Source organism: Camelus ferus, chromosome 13 (assembly GCF_009834535.1).
Source record: "Camelus ferus isolate YT-003-E chromosome 13, BCGSAC_Cfer_1.0, whole genome shotgun sequence".
Lineage (NCBI taxonomy): Eukaryota > Metazoa > Chordata > Mammalia > Artiodactyla > Camelidae > Camelus > Camelus ferus.
The window spans coordinates 23,437,769-23,463,934 of NC_045708.1; the positions used below are offsets into that span (position 1 = coordinate 23,437,769).

At 44.1% G+C, this 26,166-nt stretch overlaps 1 protein-coding gene across 1 annotated transcript in view; it reads right to left on the reverse strand.

The window, feature by feature from the left end:
• Positions 1-8,739: 8,739 nt before the first annotated feature.
• CSMD2 (CUB and Sushi multiple domains 2) overlaps positions 8,740-26,166 on the reverse strand; it is a 473,825-nt gene continuing 456,398 nt past the window's right edge. The window contains 7 exon segments of the mRNA XM_032495868.1: positions 8,740-11,094; positions 12,550-12,765; positions 12,939-13,077; positions 15,181-15,268; positions 16,829-16,941; positions 18,737-18,898; positions 20,185-20,250. Coding sequence (XP_032351759.1) covers positions 12,606-12,765; positions 12,939-13,077; positions 15,181-15,268; positions 16,829-16,941; positions 18,737-18,898; positions 20,185-20,250 — 728 coding nt within the window. The 3' untranslated portion in view covers positions 8,740-11,094; positions 12,550-12,605.

Sequence of the window (26,166 nt, forward strand, 5' to 3'; positions counted from 1 at the left end):
TCCCTGTACTATACAGTTTAAATTTGTTGTTCTATTTTATATATACTAGTTAGTATCTGCAAGTCTGTAACTCCTAATTTATCCCTTCACACCCCTTTTCCCCCTCTAGTAACCATAAGTTTGTTTTCTATGTCTGTGAGTCTCTTTCTGTTTTGTAAAATGTGTTCGTTTGTGTCTTTTTTTAAGATTCCACATATAAATGATATCATATGGTATTTTTCCTTCTCTTTCTGGCTTCACTTAGAATGATGATCTCAGGTCCATCCATGATGCTGCAAATGGTGTTATTTTATTTTTTATGGATGAGTAGTATTCCACTGTGTGTGTGCGTGCGTGTGTGTGTGTTTGTGTGTGTGTGTGTGTGTGTGTGTGTGTATATGCTACAACTTCATTATCCAGTCACCTGTCAATGGACATTTAGGTTGTTTCCATGTTTTGGCTATTGTAAATAGTGCCTCTATGAACATTGGGGTATGTGTACCCCAATTGGGGAACATTTCAAATTAGAGTTTCCTCCAGTTATATGCCCAGGAGTGGGATTTCTGGATCATATGGTAAGTCTATTTTTAGTTTTTTAAGGAATCTCCATACTGTTTTCCATAATGGCTGCACCAAACTACATTCCCACCAACAGTGTAGGAGGGTTCCCTTTTCTCCACACCCTCTCCAGCACTTAACAGTTTGTGGACTTTGTTGATTTACTCTTGGTCTCTGCAGGATTCTAGGGTGTGGAAGATGGATTCCATTGCCTGCCCCAGTCACACAGGCAGGGACTCCTATCCTGTCTGACCTGTAAACTGAGTCAGGGCCGAAGTCCACCCAGTGCTGCCCACCCCAGAGAGCCAAATGGCCCAACTCAGTTCTCTTGTTCCTCACCCTCTGGTACGTGTGCTTCTGCAGGGAGCTACTGCTCCACATCCTCTCCTGGACCTCCTCTTGCTGTCCAGAGAATAAGAAATAACTATATCTGAATTCTCTGAGACTGAAGTGCCGTGTCAGGACTGCCTCCACCAGCACCTCCTCACACCACTGATTTTATTGATCAACCTCTTATAACGCCCTGGGTGGCTGCTGCTTCTTTGAGCCAGCCTCTTCAGACTCTTGCCCTTCCCCGAAACCCGTCCATTCCAGTCCTTTAGAAATCTTGCTCTACATTGACCAATCCCTAGAGCCTCCGTCTCTTCACCTGACCTTTGCTGCACCACCAAATTTACAGAAGCCTGCCTTTCTCGTAATTTTTGTTTAGGCAACTCGTTCCTCCCATGAAGCCCACATGCCCCAGGGCTTCCCCTACTCCCACTTCCAGACTCCAGCCTGCTCCCTCCAAAGGTAATCCCATTCTCCTTGTCCTGTTCTCCATCTTGGAGCATAATCAGCGAATCAGCCATGACATTCCTGTGATGACAGGAGATGAATGGATGATCAGAAACGGATGGCCCAATTTGTGCCAAGGAGATGAAATAGCAGGTTGGCGGGGTGGGACTAGAAAATTAGTTTCAGAACTTTACCACCTTGGGACCAGGCTGCCTGGAGCCACAGCCACACACACAGTATAGCTGAAGGAATCCAGGAGAAACGGAGCTGGAGATACTGGCTAAGCCAATGCCCACTTGGCTGCCAGACTCTGATGTGAGCCAGTACATTTTTCTTGTTAAGTTAGTTTGAGCTAGGTTTCCTCTTCCTTTGGTCTCTAGTACATTCTTTCCTCAACCTATCACCTCCTTCTTGTCTTCATATCCCTTTCTACCCAACTTAAGTGCCACAGTTCAGAATTTCAACCTTTCTTACCCATATCCTTGCTTTTCTTCCTGCTGACTTCTGTTACGTCTGCCTGGCATAAACTCAGTCATCTAAGAATACAATAATGCAGCCTCTATTACCTTGTCCATGCTGCTGATTTTTGCTGGAAGTAAAAAAAAAACATTATCAGAAAGATTGGTACCATAATAAATTCATGGTCAGTTAGGTCCTAAACAATGTCCAACAATCATGCTATGAGGTTGTTCATGGCAGCTATATGATGATACAACATTCTATAATTGAAACATCCAATAAAGGGGAATTTAATACAAATTATAGTACCAGCAGGCAACAGAAAACCAAGCAGCTAGTTAAAATGTGAAAAAAATACATAAACACAATGCATATTAAAATGCCCACAATAAATTGCTAGGTGACAAGAGTAATATCACAAAGATGTGGGAACAGAAGCACTTTGAAAGTTACCATGGTAATATCAGGGTGCTAGAATTACAGATTTTTATGGTGTTCTTTTGTAATTTTTATATAATGCTCAATATTAATATATCATAAAATTTAAAACTACATTTCTTTGAAATAAAAGCAAAGACCAAAGATGACCAAGAGTCCTTGCCAGGGTTCTAACATCCACCGCACCCTTCCTTTTGTTCTTAGACTGCATTCCACCAGAGATGTATAGACAGGGTATTGTGTTACAAATAATTTGAAATAATTATTTACCAATATTCTTTGTTGTTAGGCTCATTTACTTCATTTTATTTTTAATTTAGGGGATTTATTTTTTCATACTATGGATTTGGAGGGGGATTTCCTTCTTTTGCTGTTCTTGGGAATAATACATACATACATGTATTTTAAAGATAAAATACATCCTGAGATTGTAGTGATATTTCCGATTCAAATTCAGGACTAAAGAGTTTGACTTAACCTCATCTATGTTAAACATGAATCTCCTTTCTTCTCTGAGAAAAATCCTGGTTCCCAACACTAACAAAATTATTCATGTGCTTTCCCTCATAATACACAAAACAATACACTATCATCATCAATATGATTTCTGAAAACAGTTAGTTGTTTGCAGTTTTTTTTGCCTTTAGTTCTACCCTGCTAGGGATACACAGTTAATTTACTGTATTTATAAAACCATTTGACATAGTTCCTTTCCTACGATCGTTCCAACTTCATAAGAAGGTGTGTTTATTTCATTTTGCTTTCAATTTGTAAATCTAGTCCTCTGCTTTCCTACACAGAGTACCAAAATGTACTCTTGGTATAGTAAGAGTGTTAACAGTTTATACACGGGTCACCTCCTGAGATTTGATACACTGAGGTTGTTTCCGGTCTTTTGTTTTTATAAATAATACTGCTAGAGTAACCTTGTGTGTGTGTTAGTTCATATTTGAGGAGGTATATCTTCAGAAAAATTCCTACAGGTGGGATTGCTGGGTCAAAGCATAAATCATTATATTTTGTTATGCATTGTCAAATTCTGCTTCATAAGAATCGGACCAGCAGCATCTGAGGGTGTTTCCCCTACATCTTTGTCAGCAGAGTGTGCTGTCTAGCTTTTGGATTTTTGCCAATCTAATAGGTGAGAAACTGTATCTCTGAGGAGTGAAACTGAGCTTTCATATATTTAAGAGTTTTTGCTTATCTTTCTTTTCATTGTTTTTGTCTACTTGCTTATGATGCTTTTAGTCTTTTTTCTCAGTTATGAGGAATATTTTTATGAATGGGTCATGCCTCTTTCAAAAAGAATATTCTCTAATACCGAGTTGCAGTTTGACATGTATTTGTTACCAACTCTTGGACTCCTTAATCAATAGAAATTGATAAAAGGCCAGACTAGAATTCAGGCAGGGATTTACTGGGACTTGTGCTGCAGCACCAGGGAGTGAAAATAGGTATCAGGCTCCCTTGCTCCCCCTCTGATGCGGGTGAACTGGTTGCTTAAATGGGGTAAGGGTTGGGGAGGGATCTGGGGGTAGGGTTAGAGGGGTTGCTGAGGTGGTCTGCCCACCCCCTTGGCGGTGCTGTGTGCAGGGATCATGCACAGTACCCTGCTTCTCCTGGTTACTCAGAAGTGGCAGTTGGCTTGTGGCCTTTTTGTATCTTATTGTTCATAATTGCCCCAATTGCAGTGTGTGCAGTTATTTTTAGGTCCTGATAGTTTCTTTGTATTCTGTCAATTGTTGTCCAGGTGCAAGTACTCTGGTAAGGGTCCCAGCTCCTGGCCTATCTCACAAAAACTTCCTTATGATTATTTTGTTTCGGTCTTCTACAACCATACATTTTTGTTGTGGTTGTTACCTTGATCTTTTGTGTTCTGAGAGAGATGAGTTAAAGCTCCTATGACTGGTGTGTTTCTATTTCTCTTTGCATCTTCTACTTTCTGCTTTGTGAACGTGGGTGATGCTTATTTGGTGAGTAGTTAATAATCTGTTATATATTCGTTGTGAATTGTGTCCTTCAGTGTTATAAAGTGTCCTCCTTTGTATTCTTTAATGCCTTTGAGCCTGAGTTCAGACTTGTCTGATACCAAGATGGTGATCGCTGGTTCCTTGTTTGCACATGCTGGCTCTTCCTTTGCCCATTCATAAACCTAATTACATTTAGTGATGTAAGTGGTATGTTTTCAGATCTGTCATACTGTAACGGAGCAGGACCCTACTGTCATCAGTGACCACCTGATACCTGTAATGGTGTTTGCAATTGTGTAACTAAATGATGGTTTAAAGGGCTTTCCTCATGCTCTTGCTGACCAGGGTTGGGCTGGAGAGGAGGGAGGCTTGGGTGGTCCACCCAACCCCCTCATGGTGCTGCTGTGTGCAGGGATCATGCTCAGTGCCCGGCTTTTGCCCCCAGTGACCTCCTCTTGACCCCTGTGCCCTCCTCTTAAGCCGTTGTGGTTTCCTTGTATCCTGTTGTTTGAGCTGCAGGCCTCAATCTGCAGCAGGAGGTCCCAGGCCTCAGCCTGCTTAAAAGGCTAAAAACATTTGTCAACCTGACTTTAGCACAGCTTTTTCTCTAGAGCTCTCTTCTATAGACCCCATTCCTATGCATCCTTTGTTCCAGGTAGAAGAATAGTAAGAGTCCCAAAGCTGGAGGTGGACTTCATACCCAGCAGAGGGAAGGGGACCACTACATCTGCAAAAATTTGTTTGCAACAATTTGTTATCCTGTATGCGATCTCTGTGGAAACTAGCTCCACCCCTTGAACTCTTGGATTTTATTATAAACCCCTCTGCCTTCTCTCCCCATTAGGCTCACAGTCTTAGAAGCATTAGGCCACTGTGACCTCCTTTGCCTGGCAAAGAAATAAAGCTGCCTTTTCTACTTCATCCAAAACTCTCCTTAAGTCTCAACTCAGTAAACAGGATACGGAGGCCATGTTTTGGCAACAATATTATTTTATGTTGTATTTACTTCGTGCATTTTGTTATATTTACTGGTTCTCTCACAATGTGATACTCTGGGTACTTGGAAAATACATGTATTAATATTTAGAATAGTATGTATTTTTATTTCAGTGATTTTCTATATACTAATACGTTTATGTAATACCCTTAGTCCTCTTTTTCTCTATTTATGTCCTTGCTATTTTATTAGCTTTGTATCAGTGGTTTTTCAATGGAGGGAGGGTATGCGTGTATGAGTGTCAGTCTTGCTCCCCAGAAGACATTTGACAGTGTCTAGAAGCATTTTGGTTGTCGCAGCTGGGGGAGGGGAGCTACAAGCACCCAGTGGGTGGAGACCAGGGTAGCCAGTGCACAACTTATAATGTGCAGGACAGTCAAGCCCTACAAGAAAAAAGCATCAGCCCCAAATGTCAATATTGCTGAGTTTTGAAAAATCCCTCCTTATACCATCATTTGGCTCCCCCCTAATATTTATGTGGCAATCAATGAGTTCCTGTTACAGCCCCCTTTTCTCTCCCTATTAATAAATTATATTATTTCCACTTTGTTAGACATATGACATTTACATTTCTTTATCTCCATCTTCATTTTAGATTTCGATATAATCAATTATCAATGCCAGTCCTTTGGCTGAAGTTTTCCAGTTATCACTTGGTTGGATAAAACTTGTCCTCCCATTAGATTTTTGACGAAGGGCTCCTGAGTAAAATAGCACCAAGTTCTTAAATATCTAATACTGTATTTTCATCGTCTTGATGCTTAAAAAAAGTGAAAACATTGATTCGGTCCTGTTTTGCTTTGTGTGTTGCTCTTAAGAAATCGAATGACAACCCGATTTTCTTTCCTTGCAACTGACTTAATTTTTAAACTGGATCACGAAAATGTTTTCTTTTTCCTTATAGTTCTGCTGGGCTATGTCTCAGAATTGCCTATTCCTGGATAATTTCCCCAGAACATGGTGGGACTTCCAATAAATAGGTTAAAGATTTTCTTTTAGCTCTGGAACGTTTACTTAGCATATAACTATATATATTAATTCTGTTCTGTTATTTATATTTCCTTCTTCAGGGACTCCTATTGCACATAAATTGGTTTATCTTCGTCTGTTGTCTATGCGTATCCTTTTTTGCTCTTTATTGATTTTTGTTTTCTTAAATGCTTTAATTTTCTTCCACTATGCCCTTTATTATACTTTCTGTGTCTAGTATTCCTCGGACACTTCACAGGTTGGTCTTAATTTCTAAGATATGTCCTTTTTTGGTAAGCTCTCATTTCACTTCTTCCTGCTATAAGTCCATTTCTATTCTGAGTTTTTGAATTTCTTATTTGTGTTGTACTGTAATATTTGCAACTGGCTGTTTAATTATATTTAATGTTGAAATTCTTTTTAAAAAGTATTCTCCTTTGTTTATCTTTTGGGGGAGTGTTTTCATTAGCTAAAATGTTTCATTACTTATTTTCTGTTTTATTCTTATAGAAATGTTGTAGATGTGTTGAGTACCCTTTTTCTGCCTGTGATAAAATAAATGTATAGGATTTTTCTAGACCAGCGATAACAGGTGATCCTATTGGAGTGAGGGATGGAGTGACTTGGGTTATTTGCTTTGTTAGTTCAAGGGCACTCTCTTTTGTTATTGGGTGATCTAGGGACAGTGTAGCTTGTCTCACAGGCACTGTCCCCTCTATCTATGTCCTTAGGCTTATGAAAGCCTGTCCTAGCATGATGTTCGGAAGTGTTCCTCACTCTGAGGGGTGTCTAGAAATTGTAATTTATTGTAAAGTGGATGTGGGGAAAATTTACATTTGGAACTCAGATTTAATACTTGCTACTTGGCTCTCCCAGCTTCTAATCCAGCAGTTGCCTGTGTTTTACAACAGTTCAGTTCCTAACCCTGAATCCTAGCCAAGCTACCTAATGTCCCTGATGGGAGGGTGGGGTCTACCCGGCTGGTTCCCTGTGGACAGGAGATAAATACAAGATGTTATGTCCCAGATGACATGATGCCTTTTTTAAAACTGGGAAAGTTCATATAAATCTGATGATTCAGGTGATCGAGGGACAAGGGGGGCCAAGATGCAGTGCGAAAGTGAAGGGTAGTGGGAGTCAGGAAACAGAAGGCAGTCTGGGTGAATTTTCCATATAAAATGATGACTCCTAATAGATATTTAATTTGGAGAAGGAGGCTTCTAGCTCTCGTCAGTCTTTCCTTTTCTCCCTCACTCCTTCTTTAGTGGCTTTTCCTCCTGGATGGTCCTCCTGTTTTAGCCTTTCTCTGCTGTAGATTTCCTGTTGCCCAAGCCCACCTGCCCTTTAGGCTACAAATCCTTTGCACTGACCGCCTCAGTCCAGGCCAGGCCAGGCCCCATCCCCGAAGGGGAGCAGCTTCTTTGTCCCCAGGATCCTGCCCTGAGCTGACCTGGGCACCACTATAATTTAAAAATTTATTTATTGTTATTTATGCCATTGTATGTATATACACATACACATTGTCTTGATCCTTTAATCCACTGACAGACACTTAGGTTATTTCCATACCTTGACTACTGTGAATAATGCTGCCATGAATGTGGTAATGCAGATATCTTTTCAAGATAGTGATTTTATTTCCTTTGGATGTAAAAGTGGGATTGCTGGATCACATGGTAGTTCTATTTTTAATTTTTTTGAAGAACCTCTACACTGTTTTCCATAGTGGCTGCACCATTTTACATTCCCACCAATAGTACACGAGGATTCCAATTTCTCTACATCCTCACCAACACTTGTTATTTTCTGTGGGTTTTTTTTTTTTTTGATAGTAGTTATTCTAATGGATGTGAGGTGGATATCACTGTGATTTTGGTTTCTGTTTCCCTAATGATTAGTGACGTTGAGCATCTTTTCATGTGCTTGTTGGCCATTTTATATCTTTGGAGAAATGTCTGTTCAAGTCATTTGCCCATTTTAAAATCAGGTTATATGTTTTTGTTGCTTTGGTTTTGTTGTCGTTGAGTATAGGAATTCTTAATATATTCTGGATATTAATCCCATATCAGACATATGACTTGCAAATATTTTCTTCCACTCCATAGGTTGCCTTTTTACTCAGTTGTGTCCTTTGATGTACAGATGTTTTTAATTTTTATGAAGTCCAACTCACCTATTTTAAATTTGTTGCCCATACTTTTGGTGTCATATCCAAGAAATCACTGCCAAGTCTAATGTCACAAAGCTTTCCTATATTTTCTTGTAAGCATTTTATAGTTTTAGGTCTTCTGTTTAGATATTTGATCCATTTCAAGTTAATTTTTTACATATAGTGCACTATCAATCACTTTGCTGGGGGTTCCCAAAATGTAGCAGAGGCAACACAAGTTTAAGAAAGAGATGTCCACATTTCTACCCTTGGCTTTTAGTCGCAGATGTGTCTTTCCTCTCCTTCCGCAACAAACCCTTGCCCCTAGCCATGACAAAGGCCATAAAAATGTAAGAAAACCAATGCAAAAATTTATATTTTATTTGAATTCAAAAAATTTAAAATTGCTTTCAAATTCAGGAAAGTACCATAATAATGCAGGACCCCAGGGAGGAAGCCTCATATACAGAGACAGATAAATTAAATGTATATACTGCAGACAAGCCAAGGTGTGTAGATTACATATTTACAGCACTTGATGTTTTCTGAAAACCATATTTATACATTTTATTACATTTACAAAAAAGGCTTCCACTACCGTTTACCTACAATAATGAAAAAAAATTTACACCTTTTTTTCTTTTCTTTTTTGGTACTGTACAAACTTTGTATAATAAAAATATATCTCTGTACAAAAGATTTTTTTGTTTGTTTTTGTTTTACTTTTTTTTTTTTTTTTCCTCATGGGATGGTGGTGGGTATATGGTGAGAACGGTGGGTGAAGGGCCTAGTCTGCCCTGGTCGCTTCCAAGCCTCTGGAGGTGGAGAGAAAATGCCAGAGGTGGGAAAGGGTAAAGCACAGCAGAGTGCTGTGTGCCCCACCAGCATGTGCTCCTTGGGCATCTCCTGGGACTTCACAGCGGGACACAGGGGAGGGGCAGAGGTGGGGCTGAAGGAAGATTCCAGTGGTTGGTCTCAGAGGAGCATAATAAGAAGGGGGAAGGGAGCAGCCAAAGAGCTTCCTGCACTTGCTTCCAGAAAAAGAAAGAGATGAGCGTGTGAGTGCGTTTGTCTGGACTGGCCCTCTCGCCCAGGGATGCTGTGACCTGGAGCGATGCGGGCAGCTGGGCCCCTGGCACGGCCAGACCCAGCTGCATCTGCTGGAAATTGACACCTCTCACTTTAGCCCACCTTCATGGTTCCAGCTCAGAATATGCTTACAAACCGGGCATCCCCACCACTCCATTCCTGCGTGCTTCTATCTGTCATTTCAATATGCGTTATGAACATCTGAGGCCAGCCGGTCACATGTGCACAGGGGCTGAAGCCCGTGGGGACCTTCCCGAGGACAGAGAAAGCGGCTCTAAGTGCCACAGTTTTATTTCTAAACTCATTAGCTTCTCAGCAATGCTTACATGGAATTCATCAATGACCCAAGCACGATGAAACTCAAAATAAATCAAACCTACTTGCAAGGAGTTGGAGCGAGTGTGACTCACCCACCTCATTCTTTTCAGTCAGTAGCTCCTAGGTCCTGTCTGCTATGGCAGGGTCCTGCGGGAAGCCCAGGGGCTGGCACCAGCTCCAGGAAGCCTGGGGCACTGGGTCCTTGCCCTGATGCTGCCAAGGTGGAGAGAATGGAACCCAGAAGGACACATGGGTCCCCTGCCTGGCCCAACAGCCCTGGCCACAGTTCTACTTAGAGATTCATCTGCTCCCCCCAGTCTTTGGTCCCCCTTTGAGACATGGGTTTCTGGCAGCTGGTGTAGTAGACTTTGGAGTCAGACCCGTCTGGGTTTGTAACCTGACTCCACACTTACTGTGTGGGTGACGTCTCTTTACTTTTCTGGGCTTTTGCTTTCTCATCCATCCGGAATCAGATGTTCTACATTCTGGGGTTGCTGGAAGGTCTAGAAATGATACACCTAAAGTGTCAGGCACAGAGAAGAAACTCAGTACATGGCACCCATTATTGTTTGGACCTTGGGGCAGGCTCGCTTTCCTGGCCCTTCCCTCACCTCTCCGATGCCTGCAGACTTGGTGTCCCTGTTTGGGCCAACTCTCTTTTTTCTCTTCTCTTTGTCAGTTGACAGTCAGACTTGACCTTGGGCTCATGGCCGGCTTCCTTCCCTTACCTCCCCTGACGTGCCCTACTTTTTCAGTGTTACCTTCGACCTAGAATGCCTTTTTATTCACTGGTTTAGAACTCAAGAAAATTACGTTAGAAAAAAATAAAGAAACTGATTTCCAAACTATTTCTTAGGATTGTTTTCTGCCCTTGGGGTAATCCCCGCTGGCATTCTGCAGCCAGGACTGTCAGTTTACAGACGGCTGGTCTCTGGGTACCCACCGCCCGCCTCGAAAGGCATCCTGCTAACACAGCCACTGTGTCTGCACAAGAGGGGTGGGCATGTTGGTTTCCAGGCCAATGGGCCTTATTCTCCTTCACTTCTTCTCTGTGTTTGTGGGGAGCAGGGCACGGGACATCTTTCATACCCATTTCTCTTTTTTAAGCTTCTGTGGTCTCTTCCGTAGGACTCAAATGGAGGAGAGGTGTGTGTTTGTGTGTGTTCAGGCCCATCCACACACGTGCACACCCACAAAATCCTTTGCTAGTTTAGATCCATAACTTCCTTCCCCCAGTCCGGGCGGAGTGGGAGTCCTCTCCAGGGTGGCAGTGCGGATGGTGGCAGGGCGAGGGCCCAAGTCCCAGCGGTAGCAGACACGGGCGGAGAGACGGACGAAGATGGGCACTGGGCACTGTGCTCAGGTGAGCTTACTTCCTGTCCCCTGGAGAACTGGGAACACAGATCACACCAGAGTTTGTAAAAGAAGGGGGACGGCGAGCAGAAGGTAAGAGAAAAGAGGCAAAGCGAAGGGTTGAAGGGGGAAGAATGAAAGACAGTTAGTTGCCTTGATCTTATCTTTGATTTTTAATCTTCCCAAACTGAGGGTGGGAGTGTAGGCAGGGAAGGGACGTGGAAGAATACACATTTTCCTAAGGTTACTTTTCTCCCAGGCAGGGCCGACTCACCTGTTACCACAGGAGACCCACGGCTGCTACACTTTTACAGGCCCAGAAAAATGTTTTTCAGTTTCTTCCAAAATCAGAAGGTAAAAAAAATGAATATAATAAAAATGGCCATGGAATAATGAATCCAGCCTGGATTCTATTCATCTTTATAACAACAGAGTTGTAAAGTATCTTTGTTAAGATATTACTCAAACAGAGGAAGGGGTCCATGCAGGTCATAACACAGCCCTGCTCCCAAGCGCCCTACTCACTGACCCCGCAGGCCTCAATGACATCCCTGTGTGGGGTTTATTTTAATTTCAGCCATTAGCTCTTGTGAAGCATATCACCTTGCCACTCATTTAAAATGTATGTGTGTCTATTCAGTGTGGATTTTCATGCATCTTTTTCCAGAGCCAAGCAACCCATTCTCTGTGCTCCAGATCTGCGGGGGGGGGGGGGGGTGTCAGAAGTGGGCGGGGGGCCCTCCGGGAGAGCCTTGGGCTGGGCGGGATGCTCAGGTGCCCACTGTTGGGTCAAACATCAGTCTAGATGTTGCAGTGAAGGAATTTGTTAGATGTGATTAACATTTAAATCAGTAGGCTTTGGATAAAGCAAATGACCCTCCCTAATGCAGGTGGGCCTCACCAATTAGCTGAAGGCCTTAAGAGACAGGGGCTAAGGTCCCCTCGACAGAAAGGAATTCTGCCTCTGGACTCAAGAGCACAACTCCTGATGGAATTTCCAGCCTGCAGGCTTGCCCTTCAGACTTGCCAGCACCACAGTCACTAAGCCAATCCCTCTCCCTCTTTCTTTATGTCTATATATACCACATAAATATGTATACGTGCAATATGTCCATATATACTCCCCCTAGATAGGTAAGTGTATGCATATTTGTATGTATTTAAGTATGTATGTCTCAAGAATTCTGACTAATACACCTACTGGGTGTATTTGCTGAGCTCAATGGCTAAAAGCACATTCTTTGGAGCCGCCTGCCTGGGCTTGGATCCTGGCCCTGCTACTTGTGAGCTGTGTGATCTTGGTCAAGTTAACTCCTTTCTCTGTGCCTCAGTTTTCCCATCTGCAAAGCGGGTAACCACAGTCCCGGTCTGAGCTGTGGGGCGGTGCCTCCGTGGCTGGCACGTGGCAGTGCTAGTGCACGGGCCCTCTTACTGGCCGTGTCTGTTGTGGGGGGCTGTCCCGGGTGCACGGCCACCTCCCACCCCCCTCTCACCGGCTGCCGGAGGCGGGGCTCTCGGTGGCGGAGGCGAGGGCAGCCAGGCCCGGGGGCTATACCGCTGTGCACACCGTGCTGACTGTGAACTCCGCCTCAGTGGCCATGATGTCTGTGGGCTGGATGTTGCGGTCGTACATGGGGTTCTCAAACGTGGCCCGGACATTCGTGTTCTCGTGGCCAGCGTAGCCATTGAAAGGAACTTTGGGTCTTCTCCTGGGAATAAGAGAGTGTAACCCAGATGTCAAAAGAGGAGAGACTCAGGTCTCTAAGGGGGGGGGGTTCAGTCTTCCCTTCAGACGTTTGCAGCTCTGAGCCAAGAAGCCGCCGGGAGGGGGTCTGGCAGCTGCCCTGTCACCTCCCATTCCCGGGCCTGTCCCTTCACTCACCTGTGCTTGTAGAGATAGAGCACAAAGCCCGCAATGATGAGGGCGATGAAGGGCACCAGGATTGCAGCCGCCACCGAGCTGCTGTTGGAAGCAAAGTGGCGGCCGATGGACTCGGGGTCTGACTCCAACAGCCTGAGGTCTGCAAAATCCCAAAGCAGAAACCTCAGGTCAGGCACAGTGGCTGCCACGGAAGGGGAGGCTGCGGCTGGGACACTACCTTCTCCAGCTCATTAGGGAGAGGCCTGATGCCCAGAGCACCACCACCCCCACCTGCCTTCCACATGCACTTGGACATCCCCCTGGAGAAGGGTCTCAAGTGTGCAGGTCAGTCCCAGGGAAGCCAATCTACAGGAGAACCTGAAACGGGGTCCCAGAATAAAATCTTAAAAGAGTGCAGCCCTTTAGAAGTTTCAAAATGTCTTTTGGCCATAGGAGCCTTTTATCCCATGAAACCTTACAAAGAAGCCAAAATATGAAACAGACAAAGATGGAACTGTTAAGCAGTCAGATAGAAATGAGCACTGGGGAGGGGGAGAGGAAGGGGAAAGGAACAACTCAGAAAGGGGGAGAGGAAGGGGAAAGGAACAATCCCTATGTCTGCAAGCAGGATAAGGAACTCCAGAGATTTTTACTTTCTCTAAATGAGGGCCAGCAAAAGAAGCCAGTTAAAATCAAAATGCTGCAGCTGCGTATGAGAGAAGGCCCCGGTGTAACTTGACCCAGTGCTCATTATAATGCAATTAACATTGCAGTTTGAGCCCCCACTCATAGGTTTCTCTGTGTAGCTTCAGGGGTAAAAACCTGCCCCAAAGGGGATGGGCGTGCCAGAGCACAAGGAACCGGAGTTGTCAATCAACCTAAGCACAAGGAACCTGAGCTGACAATCAGCTTGATCACTCAAAGAACCTGAGCAGTTAATCAATCAATCACAAAAATGGCCCTAAGCCAGGATATAAGACAGAAAAACAAAGGATCGGCGCCATTTTTCCTCTCCTGGATTGGCCCGTCCTGTTTTCGGGAGTGTACTATCTTTTACTACTTTTTTACTTTACTAATAAAAATCTTGCTTATATCACGCTGTCTGTCTCTCATTAAAAATTCTGGTTTTTTTTTTTGGGTGACTAAGAACCAAGGTAATTCTTATTTCCCCTTTCCCGGTAACAGAACTGCTCTGGTTGGGGTGGGAGAGGGGGTGCTGAAGCTTCTGCCTCGGGAGGGTCCCTCTCCTCCCTGCCCCCTCCCTCCCCAAGACTGGGAGGGTTCTGTAGTCCCCTGGACGAGCTGGGACCCCTGTTAAGTGCCCCACCTAACTGAGGGGGCTCTGCGAAGGGACCGGTCTGCTCTGGGAGGCTAGGAGTTAATTGTGAGACCAGGACAAGAACTTGGGTTTCCTGAGGTCTCTCTGGTGTGCAAGGCTGAGTATTTGAAGGGCTGCTGTATGGAAGAGGAAAGGCTCTTTCTTTATGCAGCTCAAGAGGGTGGAGCTCAGAACAACTCTGAGGAGGAGCAGGGTGGAGTGGGAACCTGATTTCCACTTGAGACAAGGAGAAGTTTTCTGAAGGTCAGAGCTGCGTGAAAACACAAGGTACTGCCTGGCAGGCAGGCGGAGGCAGGACGACTGGTGGTATCAGCCCCGGGGTGTACAGAGCTGGCGCTCAAGCCCCCATGCCTGCCTCCTGTCTCCTCCTGCACTGCTTCTGAGAAGTCAGAACACGGCCCTTCCTCCCATTAGAGGCTCCGGGTCAAGGCCAATCTCTGGAGTAAGATTGCTTGACACTGATGCAGGCAGGGCACAAAGATGCCAGGGAAGAACTAGGGAAGGAAGCCTCCTTGCAGCTCAGTTTTCTCATCTGAAAATGAGGACAGCAACACCAGTTTCCCAGGACTGAGGGAAGACTCCCCTGAGAGCAATGCTCGGGGGGTCTCGGGGATGCCCCAGGGCTGGCCAGATAGTGTTGTGGGGACATATCTGAGACCCAGTGTCCCTTCAGCTGGGGGCTCTCAAGTCTAGGGTTGAGCATGAAACTGTTTGGTAAAGGCAGAATGTATGCATTGTGTATTGTCCTTGTTTCCGGGGAGATATTCCTCCGTGGCTTTTATCAGAATCTCAGAGGCGTCCCTGATCCAAAAGAGGCTAAGAACCCCCGTCTTAGACTGCTGAACTCCACCAATCCCCACCCTCCATCCCCACATGCTGGTTTCTTCCCGCTGAGCTCACACCCCAGGGACAAATGCTAGTTACCAAGTCTTTGAAAGCCGAACTGCCCGAAGCCTTGGCCTTTGACAGAGCCTTGGTAGATGAAGGTGCCTCCGGAGGACTCTGAGGAGACCTGTGATGGTGGCAGCAGAGAGAGTGAGATGGGAGGCATGCTAGAAGGAGCTGGAAGCCCTGCCAGCCAGGCCAGAGACACACTCCCAGGTACACGCTGCCAAACGGGCTGGCGTCACCCCCACCGACATCGACTCCCTGCCTACACCCAGGCCGGGATGGAGCACGACCGAGGTGCTGGGGTGGGGCAGGGGCACCCACTGCAGACTGAACATACTTTGGAGGGTTCATTCCAGTTCCAATAGCTATTAATTTTGAGGGGCGGGGACTTGGAGACTGAACTGCTCCGTGCTCCCTCTGCCCCTGCCTCGTGATGCTCATGGACCAGACACAGACATGCAAATCTGTGGGCTGGGGGCTGCTCAGCTGAGGGCGTGCCTTGAGGATGCTTGTGCTACTGGTTTCCCTTCCAACTCATGCTCCATCCCAGGGTGCAGCCCTCTGTCTGTTATGCTCTAGGCTGACCTCCCCTCCCATCCCCCCAGACATGTCCTGGGGGACACAGAAGTGGGCCTGATGGTTGACTGTTGTCCCAGGCAGTTGCTCAGCTGTTCCTGGCCCTCTGGAGCTCCATTTACATCTAACACTCTAGCTTCAGCTCCCAACTTTGACCCTTGTTCTCTGACCTCTGGCCACCGTCCCAGCATGATGGAGTTTGTTGTCCTCCTGCTACTGATGCTAGCCAAGCCTGGAATACCCAAGGGGGTCCACAGGATACTCCCGAGAATCCCAAGGAATGGACCCCATGTGCCCAACCTTGGAGAAGCCACTTGCTTCTTCTTAGATGTTTATAAGCAGAGTCACTAAATCCACAGTCCTCTACCAGCCCGTACCACCCACGAGGATGCACCCTGACTCCTCAGCTCTCTGCTCCTCTGGCTGCAAGACCTCTTCCTCCTTTCCACCCCTCCTCTTTCAGCTCCAATTTTCCAAGTCAGGGAAGCTGAGGATGTGACAGGTGACTGCTCTATTCCCCTGTCTGTGAAATTAGAAGGTCTGGGCAAAGCAGTTTCACTGGGGACCTGGATTCCACTTCAAGAATGCCCTTGAATGTAACAAGTCTTTCCCACAAGGGAATGCAAAAGAGTTGTCTCCTTTTCCCCAGGTCCTGGTCCCTTGAGCGGTGCTAAATGGCACACCACGTGCATCCTCAAATGTGAGAAGATGCTCAGTGTTCATCAGGGACTCACCAGCTCCTCCGGGCTCCCATCACCACACCAAGACCTTCAACTTGCTTGAACTTACTCTTGTCCAGCTGACCTCCATTTCCTTGCTTTCTGCTCAAACATCAGAACCTGCTTCATCTTGCTCAGATGTCCTGAACTCTGCACTCTCAGCCTCTGGTCGTTTTTATCTTTTCCTTTGCTCGCTTCACTAGCAGATGAGGACTTCCTTGGTCCCAGTCCTCGCCCCACAGAAAACCTCCTCCCCAGTCTCCATGTTGATCCTAACAGTTCCCACCACCTTCCTCCCCTCCTCCTCCCTGCCAGTGATCTGGGAATCAGGGATGGGGCAAGGGCACAGGGAGGTCAAGGACTGAAGGAGATTTTGCTGAACTTACATGCCCATCTAAAGCCCACTGGTCATCTTTAAACTTATTCACGAAGCTCTCCACAGGCCCTGTAATCTGGTAAACTTGGAGGAGGAGATGGAAATCTTCTCTCCTGTAAACTCCTGGGAAAAGAAAGTTCAGTGGGTACACTTGAAAGATCTGGGAAAATTTCAAAACCCAGATTTGGGGGTCTGTGGGTGTGAGTGTCTGTGTGCGATTTCACGTGCAGATGTTGATAGAAAAATCCCATGTATAATTGGAATTGGGTAAGTATCGTGTGGCCTGTGAGTGTGCGTGGGCTGGATGTGAGGGCACACAAGAATGTGCACATGTGGTTAATGAACAGCAGGATTACTGCCTGGTGGTTGTGCTCCTGACTACACCTGACTTCCTCTGAGAATAAAGGGGATAGGATTTTGTACATGTTAATGGGTCAGTAAAAGCATGGATGTGCTTACAAGTCAGTGGCTGCAGGAATGCAGGAGGGGGTGTATCCAGGTGTATGTACATGGGCTTAGGACAATGTCTGAGAGCAAATGAGTGACTACGAAATGCTCAGCTGTGTGTGTGCACACATGAAGGAGTGGCTAGGACCTGCCTGCGGGGTTGCATCTGAGTGTGTACAGTCCTTCCCTCGTGCATTCACTGACCTACCTATCTAGTCAATGAACACTTGTTTTCTAAGATATTTAGTTTTTCTGAGTATAGAAAATTTGAAAATTGGGGACATCTTGGAAAATGCAGAGACGCATGAAGAAAGAAAATTTCCTCTTGATCCCACTTCTGAGAAATAACCCCTGTTAATGTTTTGGTGTCATTACTTCCAATTTTCTTTCTTATGAATATATATATTTTTTCCTTTAAAAACTGGAGTCACCACAGACATAGGAAACAAACTATGATTACCAAAGGGGAAGGAGGGGAGGGATAAATTAGGAGTTTGGGATTAGCAGATACACATTACTGTATATAAAATAGATAAACAAGGACCTACTGTACAGCACAGGGAACTATATTCAATCTCTTTTAATAAGCTATAATGGAAAAGAATCTGTATATGTATATATGTATATATTTGTGTAACTGAATCACTTTGCTGTACACCTGAAACACTGTCAATCAACTACTCTTCAAAAAAAAAAAAAATCCCAGTAAAACAGGGAAAAAAACTGGAGTCACATTCTAAATGCATTATGGTGGGTATATTTCTTCCCAAATTGGCATAATATTTTATCCAGCATACACAATTATCTATTTCTTTTTAGACAGTTTCTAATCCCCAGTTTTTATGCAATACAAATAGCTCTGTAATGTGAACATTCTTTATTCATAAATGTTTCATTTCCTCTATAACCATTTCTCATGATAAAAATTCTTAGAAGTGTAATTAAATGGGTCCAAACATTTTCATGGTTCATGGTACAGATTACTCCCTGGAACTGCACTGTTTTATACTTTGACCAGCACTGCATCAGTACCTTCCATGGACCAGCACTAAGGGTTGTCGCTTAAAAAAGAAGAATCTTAGTCGGGTAAGTGAAAAGTGACATTTTGTGTTTATTTTTTTTTTTTTGGATTATTGCTAAAAAATATTTTTCCATTTGTTTATTAACTGTCTGTACTTTGACTTCTGGGAGTTCTCTGCCCATATTTTTGTTCGATTTTAGGGCTATCAGTCTCTCTTTATTTGTAAGCATTCTCTGTATGTTCAATTTATTAATGTTTGGCATTTAACCAATTCCCTCTAGTCTGTGGTGCTTTTATAGTGGAAACAAAGAAGAATAGACACTCCCTCTTCCCCCTCCTGCCAGATGAGGCTGAGCCTTGCGTGACAATACAATGAGTAGACTCATCCTTGAAAAGACTGTGGCGCACCCACGCTCACCCCCTGCAGGCTTTCCCGGAGGCATGCCTTACCAGCCAAGTGCAGCTCCACACCACTGTGGTCAATCATGGTGGCATTGACCTTGCTGTTGATGACCTGGAAGCCAGTCACTCTGAGCATGGCTGGCTGTTTCTTCCCCTGGTACTCATAGGCCCCTTTCCATAGGGAATTCTTAGCAAAAACATCCCCAGGAACTAGAGGAATTGAGAAACAGATGTGAGAGGGACCCTCATGTGCGCCGGTAGAATTGAGGACACCTGGTGACTGATCCCAGTTCCCTCCCTGAGATTATCTTCCCCAACACCTAGCACGGGGGAGGTGGTGGGGTGCTCTGGCCCCCTCTGTGTCTCAGAGTGGATGGGTGGAGGGAAAGAGAGAGGGGAAAAGTGGGTAAGAAAAAAATGAGAAAATGAGTAAGAAAGAGAGATGGAGAGAGAGAGAGAGAGACAGAGACAGAGAGAGACAGAAAATGAACTAAAGGAAAGAAAGAGGACAGAAGGGGTTGAAAAGATGGAGAAAGCAAAAAAGAAAGAGAGAAACCGATGTCAGTATCACATGGTAGACAGGAACTTGGGTGAATGAAGTCAGGCAGACCTGGATGCTCATCCTGGCTGTCACTTATCAGTTGTTGGATCATGTGTAAGAGCCTCAACTTCCTCACCTGTACTGGGCACACCTGGAGTTCTGTAAAGCAGGTCAGTTCTCCACTCACCTCATCAGGGCTATTATAAGGGCTAAATGATTGTGCCACACGATGCTGGGCACATAAAAGCACATCATGAATATTAGCTACTAAAATTATTATGTATCCTTATAATATTCTCTAAGGAGAGTGTGAGGATCCCGTATTTTAATGAAAGGTAAACCGAAGCTCAAGGGGTGAAGCTTATTCGTCCAAGGACACAGCTGGTCAGTGACCAAAATGGAACTTAGAACTGAGTATGAGGCCAAATCTAGTCTTCTTTCTTGTATAGTACACGTGTTAATATAATAAATAAAAGTATAAGGTTCACAAAAGGATATGATAGTCTAGAATAGTTGTGCACTGGTCAGGCCACACCTGTAGTTGTGTCCAGTTCTGGACGTCACACTTTGAAAGACACAATAATTGTCTTAAAATCGTAACCGTTTCCAACAAGCTCCCTGGGCAGGGCCTGGGTCTGTGTGTCTGTGTGACCAGATACTGGCCAGGCCCTGTACCAGGAGGGGTTGGGGTGATCAGTAACTCCAGAGCTCAGCGCTCTGGATGTGCTTCTCAAATGCCTTGGCTCTCTCTTCTGGATGTGGTTTTTGCTTCCTTCAAGCTCACTTCCTCCTAAGGTCTGCCTTGGGTCGGGAGGTGGGTGGGGAAATCTGCTGGCCTCCATGGAGTTTTTAGGCCGTTCCTTTGAATTCTCAGAAACTCATGTGCACGTTTCTGGGTAACCAGGTGAAGGAAGCAATACCAGTTTCCTGAGTCAAAGATCTGGACCACACATACCTGAGGCTTGGGTGAGCGGAGGCTCTCGGGCAGTGTTGACGGGTCTCCCGCTGGCCCGGACCTCTGCTGGGGAAAGAGATGGAAGAAAGTGGGTTCAGCCTCTGGTCTCTGCTCTACTGGAAAAACAATGGCCTCATTTTTTGACATGAGGTCAATGGGTTCTTTGAGATCTTGCTTTAGACTCATCCTCTTAGACCAGGAGGCGGACTACTTTGATGGTCTGGTGATGCTCAGGAGCCCCCTCAGAACAGTAAAGAGTTAAAAGGAAATCTATTGATCAATTACAGTCATTGAAGCATTAAACCAAGAAGTAGAATACAGTTATATGTGATTCTTGATTACTACATTAAATAACAAGATCAGCAGTGGGTCCAGCAACTGTCATAGTCTTGGAATAGTCAGGAACACAAACACTACATCATGATACCAGTAACAGCTGTAGTGTGACATGAAGATCTCTGCACTTCTGCTGGTGACAAATTCACAGGTATTGCTAACACTGCTACAAGTTTTTGTCTACACCCTAAATTAAAGAAATGTTAAATTTCAGTAAGAGGTAAAGGGAAAGTAAAGATGTCTATTTCCCATCCTAGTACACAGATCTGCCAAGAGCCTCTGTTGAGGACCCTTAGTTGAAAAGCACTTTCGTCCCAGAGGCCTGGCACAAAGGAGGGCCTTCCAACAACCAAAAGTGAAATCCTTGTCCCCGGGTGGGGGTTTCAGTGGGGTGCTTCCGTCCCCTGGAGTGATGATATTAAGACTGAGAAGCCCTCCCAGGCAAAGGCCAAGTCAAAGGTGAGGGCTTTGGGCCTGAGCCCGACCCCTCAGGTTCGGTCCCCACAGTGCTCCTTAGTGATCGTGTGACCTCGACTGGTCCCTTCACCACTCAGAGTCTTGTCTCCTTGTTTGAAACGTGAGAAAATCCTAAAACCTATCTAACAGGGCTATGCTGAATACATGAGGTTATGAACATGAAAGTCACAGTCAATAAATATTAATGTCTTTTCTCCTTTTGTGGAGAAACAACCGGGATATCTATCTTGTCGCCAAGTAAGGGCGGACTCCCCCCTCTGTCTTCTTTGGGAGGCCTCAGAGCTTCAGCACGCCCCTTCCAGCTCTGGAGGTCAGCTTATGTTTGCGTACACAGCAGGCTGTGGACCAATTTTCCACCATGACTCCATGAAGGTACACTTCTCAACAAAATGCCTTTATTGTCTTAGGTTTTATAAGATGAAGGGAACAAAGAAGGAGAAAGCATTTCATGAGCCAGACACTCTGCTAGGCACTTACTTCATTTACTCTTTCTCTCAGAACTGAGGTAGACATTATTGTCTTCATTTAACAGAAGAAAAACTTGTTAAGAGGCAGAGAGGTAAGGGGCCTGCCCAAGGTCTTATAGAAAGGGGTTGAGTTGAGATTCAACTGCATCTAAAGCATTTTGTATTTTTAAATGCAAGCACCTATAATAGCATTAAAAATAAAGGAAGTACAAGACTTGTACATTGAAAACTATAAACCATCACTGAAAGAAATTAAAAATCTAAATAAATGGAAAGATAGCCCATGCTCAGGGATTAACAGACTTAATACTGTTCAAATGGCAATACTCCCCAAACTGATCTACAGATTCAACACAATCCTTATCAAAATCCTAGTTGTCTTTTTGCAGAAATTGGCAATCCAATTCTAAAATTCATATAGAAATAGAAGGGGCCCAGAATAGCCAAAACAATCTTGAAAAAGAGCCAAAAGGAGAATTTACACTTCCCAACTTCAAAAGTTACTACAAAGTTATAGAAATCAGGACTTTGTGATAAAGGCATAAGGACAATTATGCAGACAAATGGAGTAAACTTGAGGACCCAGGTATAAAGCTCACACATTTGTGGTCCACTGATCTTTGAAGAGGGTGCCAAGACAATCCAGTGAGGAAAGAATAGTCTTTACAGCAAATGGTGCTGGGACAGTTGGATAGTCACATGCAATAGCGTGAATCTGGGCCCCAAAACTCTTAGAAGAAAACATAGGCGCACATCTTTGTGACCCTGGATTAGGCAATGGTTTCTTTGATATGATAATAAAAGCACAAGCAAGCTAAGAAAATATAAATAAATTGAAGTTCATCAAAATTAAAATTTCACTAAGTGAAAAAATTCTAACTCATCAAGTTGCATACATTAAATACGTGCAGTTTTTGTATATCAATTATATCTCAATAAAACTGTAAAAAACTCATCTGAAAAAATTTAACACAGGACAAAACAGAGCTTAAATATTAGGTGATGAATGAAACAAGAAAGTATTGTAAATTAAAAAGAAAAATAAAGTGAAAAGACAACCCACAAAATGGGGAAAAGATTTGCAAATAATGTATCTGATAAGGGTCTTATATTCTAGATGTATAAAGAACTCTGGAAGGGACTCTGGACCAAGATGGTGACATAGGAGGCTCCCGAATGCCCCTCCACACACAGACACACTGAATGTGCGGAGAGACAGATCAATTCTCTCTGAGAAAAATCCAGAAACTAGCTTAGTAACCCCTACACTTTGTGAGACTGAGAAAATACCCACATCAAAACGGGTAGGAAAGGTGAGACACATTCTGGCCATAAACCCCCACCCTGGCACAGCGCCATGCAACCAGGAGGAGGGAATCCCCAGCTCCCAGCACTTCCCTGGAGTGATGAGTTTGTCCCACACACCCAGCACCTTTGATAGATGGGTGCCCAAGGCACCCAGCTCTGAAGGCCAGTGGGGCTTGCATTCCTGAGTTTCACAGGACTACAGCAAACAAGCCGGTTTTAAATGGATGCAGTAGAGACCCCTGTGGCTATATACCTGGGCTCATACTGACGGAGCAGGTAAAACTCCCGCCTCCCAGTTTCCCCCTGGAAGGGTTTGACTACATACTTTTCCAGCTGCTGCCTGAGGGTCTGCTAATCAGCCTGCATCTAGGTGCTGACTGTGGTCCTCCCCTGTGGGACACTGCTGGGTCTTGGTACACCCTCAACTGCTGGAGCCACTAAGAACAAAGACGGCAGCTTAGACAATAACAAAGGCTTGAGAGGCACCTAGGAGCTTGGGCTGGGCTGATGAATGAGGGTCATCTTCCACACGAGACCAGTCTGTCAAGATTGGGAGAGCTGCCTGTTTTATCTAACGAGCAGAAACACACACAGAGAATCAAGGAAAATGAATCAACCAGGGAAAATGTTCCAAACCAAAGAACAAGATAAATCTCCAGAAACTCATCATAATAGAGAGTTCAAAATAACCCAATAGAGAGTTCAAAATAATGGTCATAAAGGTGCTTGCTGAGGTCAGGAGAGCAATGCACAAAGCAAGAATTTCAGCAAAGAGATAGAAAATACTTTAAAAGTACTAAATAGAGATCATTGAACTGAAGATGTGATAACTGACACGGGAAATTCAGCTGAGGGGTTAAACAGCAGGAATGTGAACTGGTATAGCCACCATGGAAAACAGTGTGGAGACTCCTCAAGACATTAAAAATAGATCTACCATGTGATCCAGCCAACCCACTTATATATATCTAAAGGAAATAAAATCACTATCTTGAAGAGATATCTGTTCTCCCATGTTCATGGCGGCATTATTGACAATCGCCAAATTATGAAAACAAACTTAAGTGTTCATTGATGGATGAACGGATAAAGAAAATGTGGTGTATACATACCATGGAATATTATTCAGTCTTAGAAGGAACTCGTGCTATTTATGACAACATGGATGAACTTGGAGGGCGTTATGCTAATAAGCCAGACAGAGAAAGACAAATATTGTATGTTACCACCTATATGTGGAATCTAAAAAGAATAAAGGTCAAACTCATAAAAACAGAGAGTAGAATGGTAGTTGCCAGGGGCTGAGTGGGAAGAGGGGAGAATGGGGAGAGGCTGGTGAAAGGATACAAACTTTCAGTTACAAGACACACATGTGTAACCAGGTAACCATAGCAGGTAATACTGCATTGAAATTTGCTAAGAGAGTAGAACTTGTGTGTTCTCACCAAAACAAACCAAACAAACAAAAAAAGAGATAAATATGCTAGGTGATGGATGTGTTAACTTCATGGTGGGAATCCTTTCTCAATGTATATCAAATTATCATCTTGTATACTTTAAATATATTTCTATTTTTTTTTTTGGCAATTATACTTCAATAAAGCTGGGAGAAAAGAAAGCAACAGGATAAAAAACGGAATCTTACAACTCAACAATAAGAAGACAAATAGCCCAATTTTAAAAAATGGGCAAAGGATCTGAGAAGACTTTTCTCCAAGGAAGATACAGCAATAGCCAACAAACAAATGAAAAGATGCTCAACATCTTTAGCCATTAGGGAAGTACAAATGAAAGCCACAATGTAATATTGCTTTACACCTACTTGGGATGGCTGTCCTCAAAAAGATAAACAATAACAAGTATTGGCAAGGACGTAGTAAAATTAGAGCCCTGGTGCCTTGCTGGTGGGAATGTAAATTTAAAGTCACTTTGCAAAACAGTCTGACAGTTCCTTACACTGTTAAACATTGAGCTATTCTGTTCCTAGATAGACACCCAAGAGAACTGAAAACATATGTCCATACAAAAATATAGACATTTATATATTTTAGCATTACTCATAATGGCCCCAAGGCAGAAACAACCCAAATGTTCATCAGCAGATAAATGGGTAAACAAAATGTGGCATATCCATTGATAGAATATTATTCAGGCATAAAAAAGAATGAAGTAATGACACCTGCTACTTCATGGATGAACCTCAAAAAAATAATGCTCAGTGAAATAATCCAGACATGAGAGGACAAATATTGTATGAATCTACTAACATGAGGTACATAGAATTGGCAGTTCATAGCTATAGGAAGTACAACAGAGGTTATCAGGGGCTGGAGGGGAAGGGGAGTGGGGAGCTATTGTTTAATGCGATGATGGAAAAGGTCTGAAAATGGATGGTGGTGATGGTTGTACTTAATGCCATTGAACTGTACGCTTGAAATGGAAAATATTATGTTTTGAATATTTTACCACAATAAAAACTTAAATCAACGTACTCTAAAAAAGAGACCTTTATCACTACCCTATGTGGAACAAAAATATTACTTTCCATAAATAAAAGAAATTGACAACAACTCATACAATGAAAATATATTTAAATTTCAGCTCTGATCAAGGCTGTGAGCCTGAAGCCTTCTCTCTCTGGGGGGCAGGACAGCAAAGTACTTAAGAATGTGGATTCTGAAGTTACACCTGCAGAGTTTGAATCTCAGCTCTTTCCTTTTATCAGTTGGTGACCTTGGGCATGTTACTTAACCACTCTGTGCCTCAGTTTCCTCATATGTTAAGTGGGGATATGAGTAATACTGCCTCAAAGGTGATTGTGAGGATTAAATGAGTTAGTACACACAAAGTACTTAGAACAATGCCTGGAATATTGTGAGATCACCACCTGTAAGAGAGAGTTGAGCACCATCCCAGCACCAGACTGATCCTTTATCTTTGCTGCATTCTTCACTTAAGACTGGACTCAGATCACCTTCTCCAGGAAGCCTTCCCTGATTCTTCCCTGTCCCTCTTAGGCTGAACTAGTGCCCTTCCTCCTCATCCCCCCTCCAAGTATTCAGTGTATCCCTATGTTCCTGAAGGTACTGTTCTGTCTGATAATGTGTGTGTCTTCTGCAGCTGAACGTGAGTTCCTTTAGGGCAGGGTTTGTATCTTCCACCTCCCCATCCCACATGCCCAGCACAGGCATGCACAGTGGGAATGCTCAATAGAGACAAATGAATGAAGACGAGGAGGAGGGAGGTCTGGGACATCTTGGTTATCCTGAGGGATCTGTGAGTGGGTGCTGTTTTATCAAGGGTACGATATGTGTAATGTGTTACTCCAGTTTGGTGGAACAAAGAGCTTTTCTCAGCCTGATGATTAAATATAATCCTGGGGGGATGTTTAAGC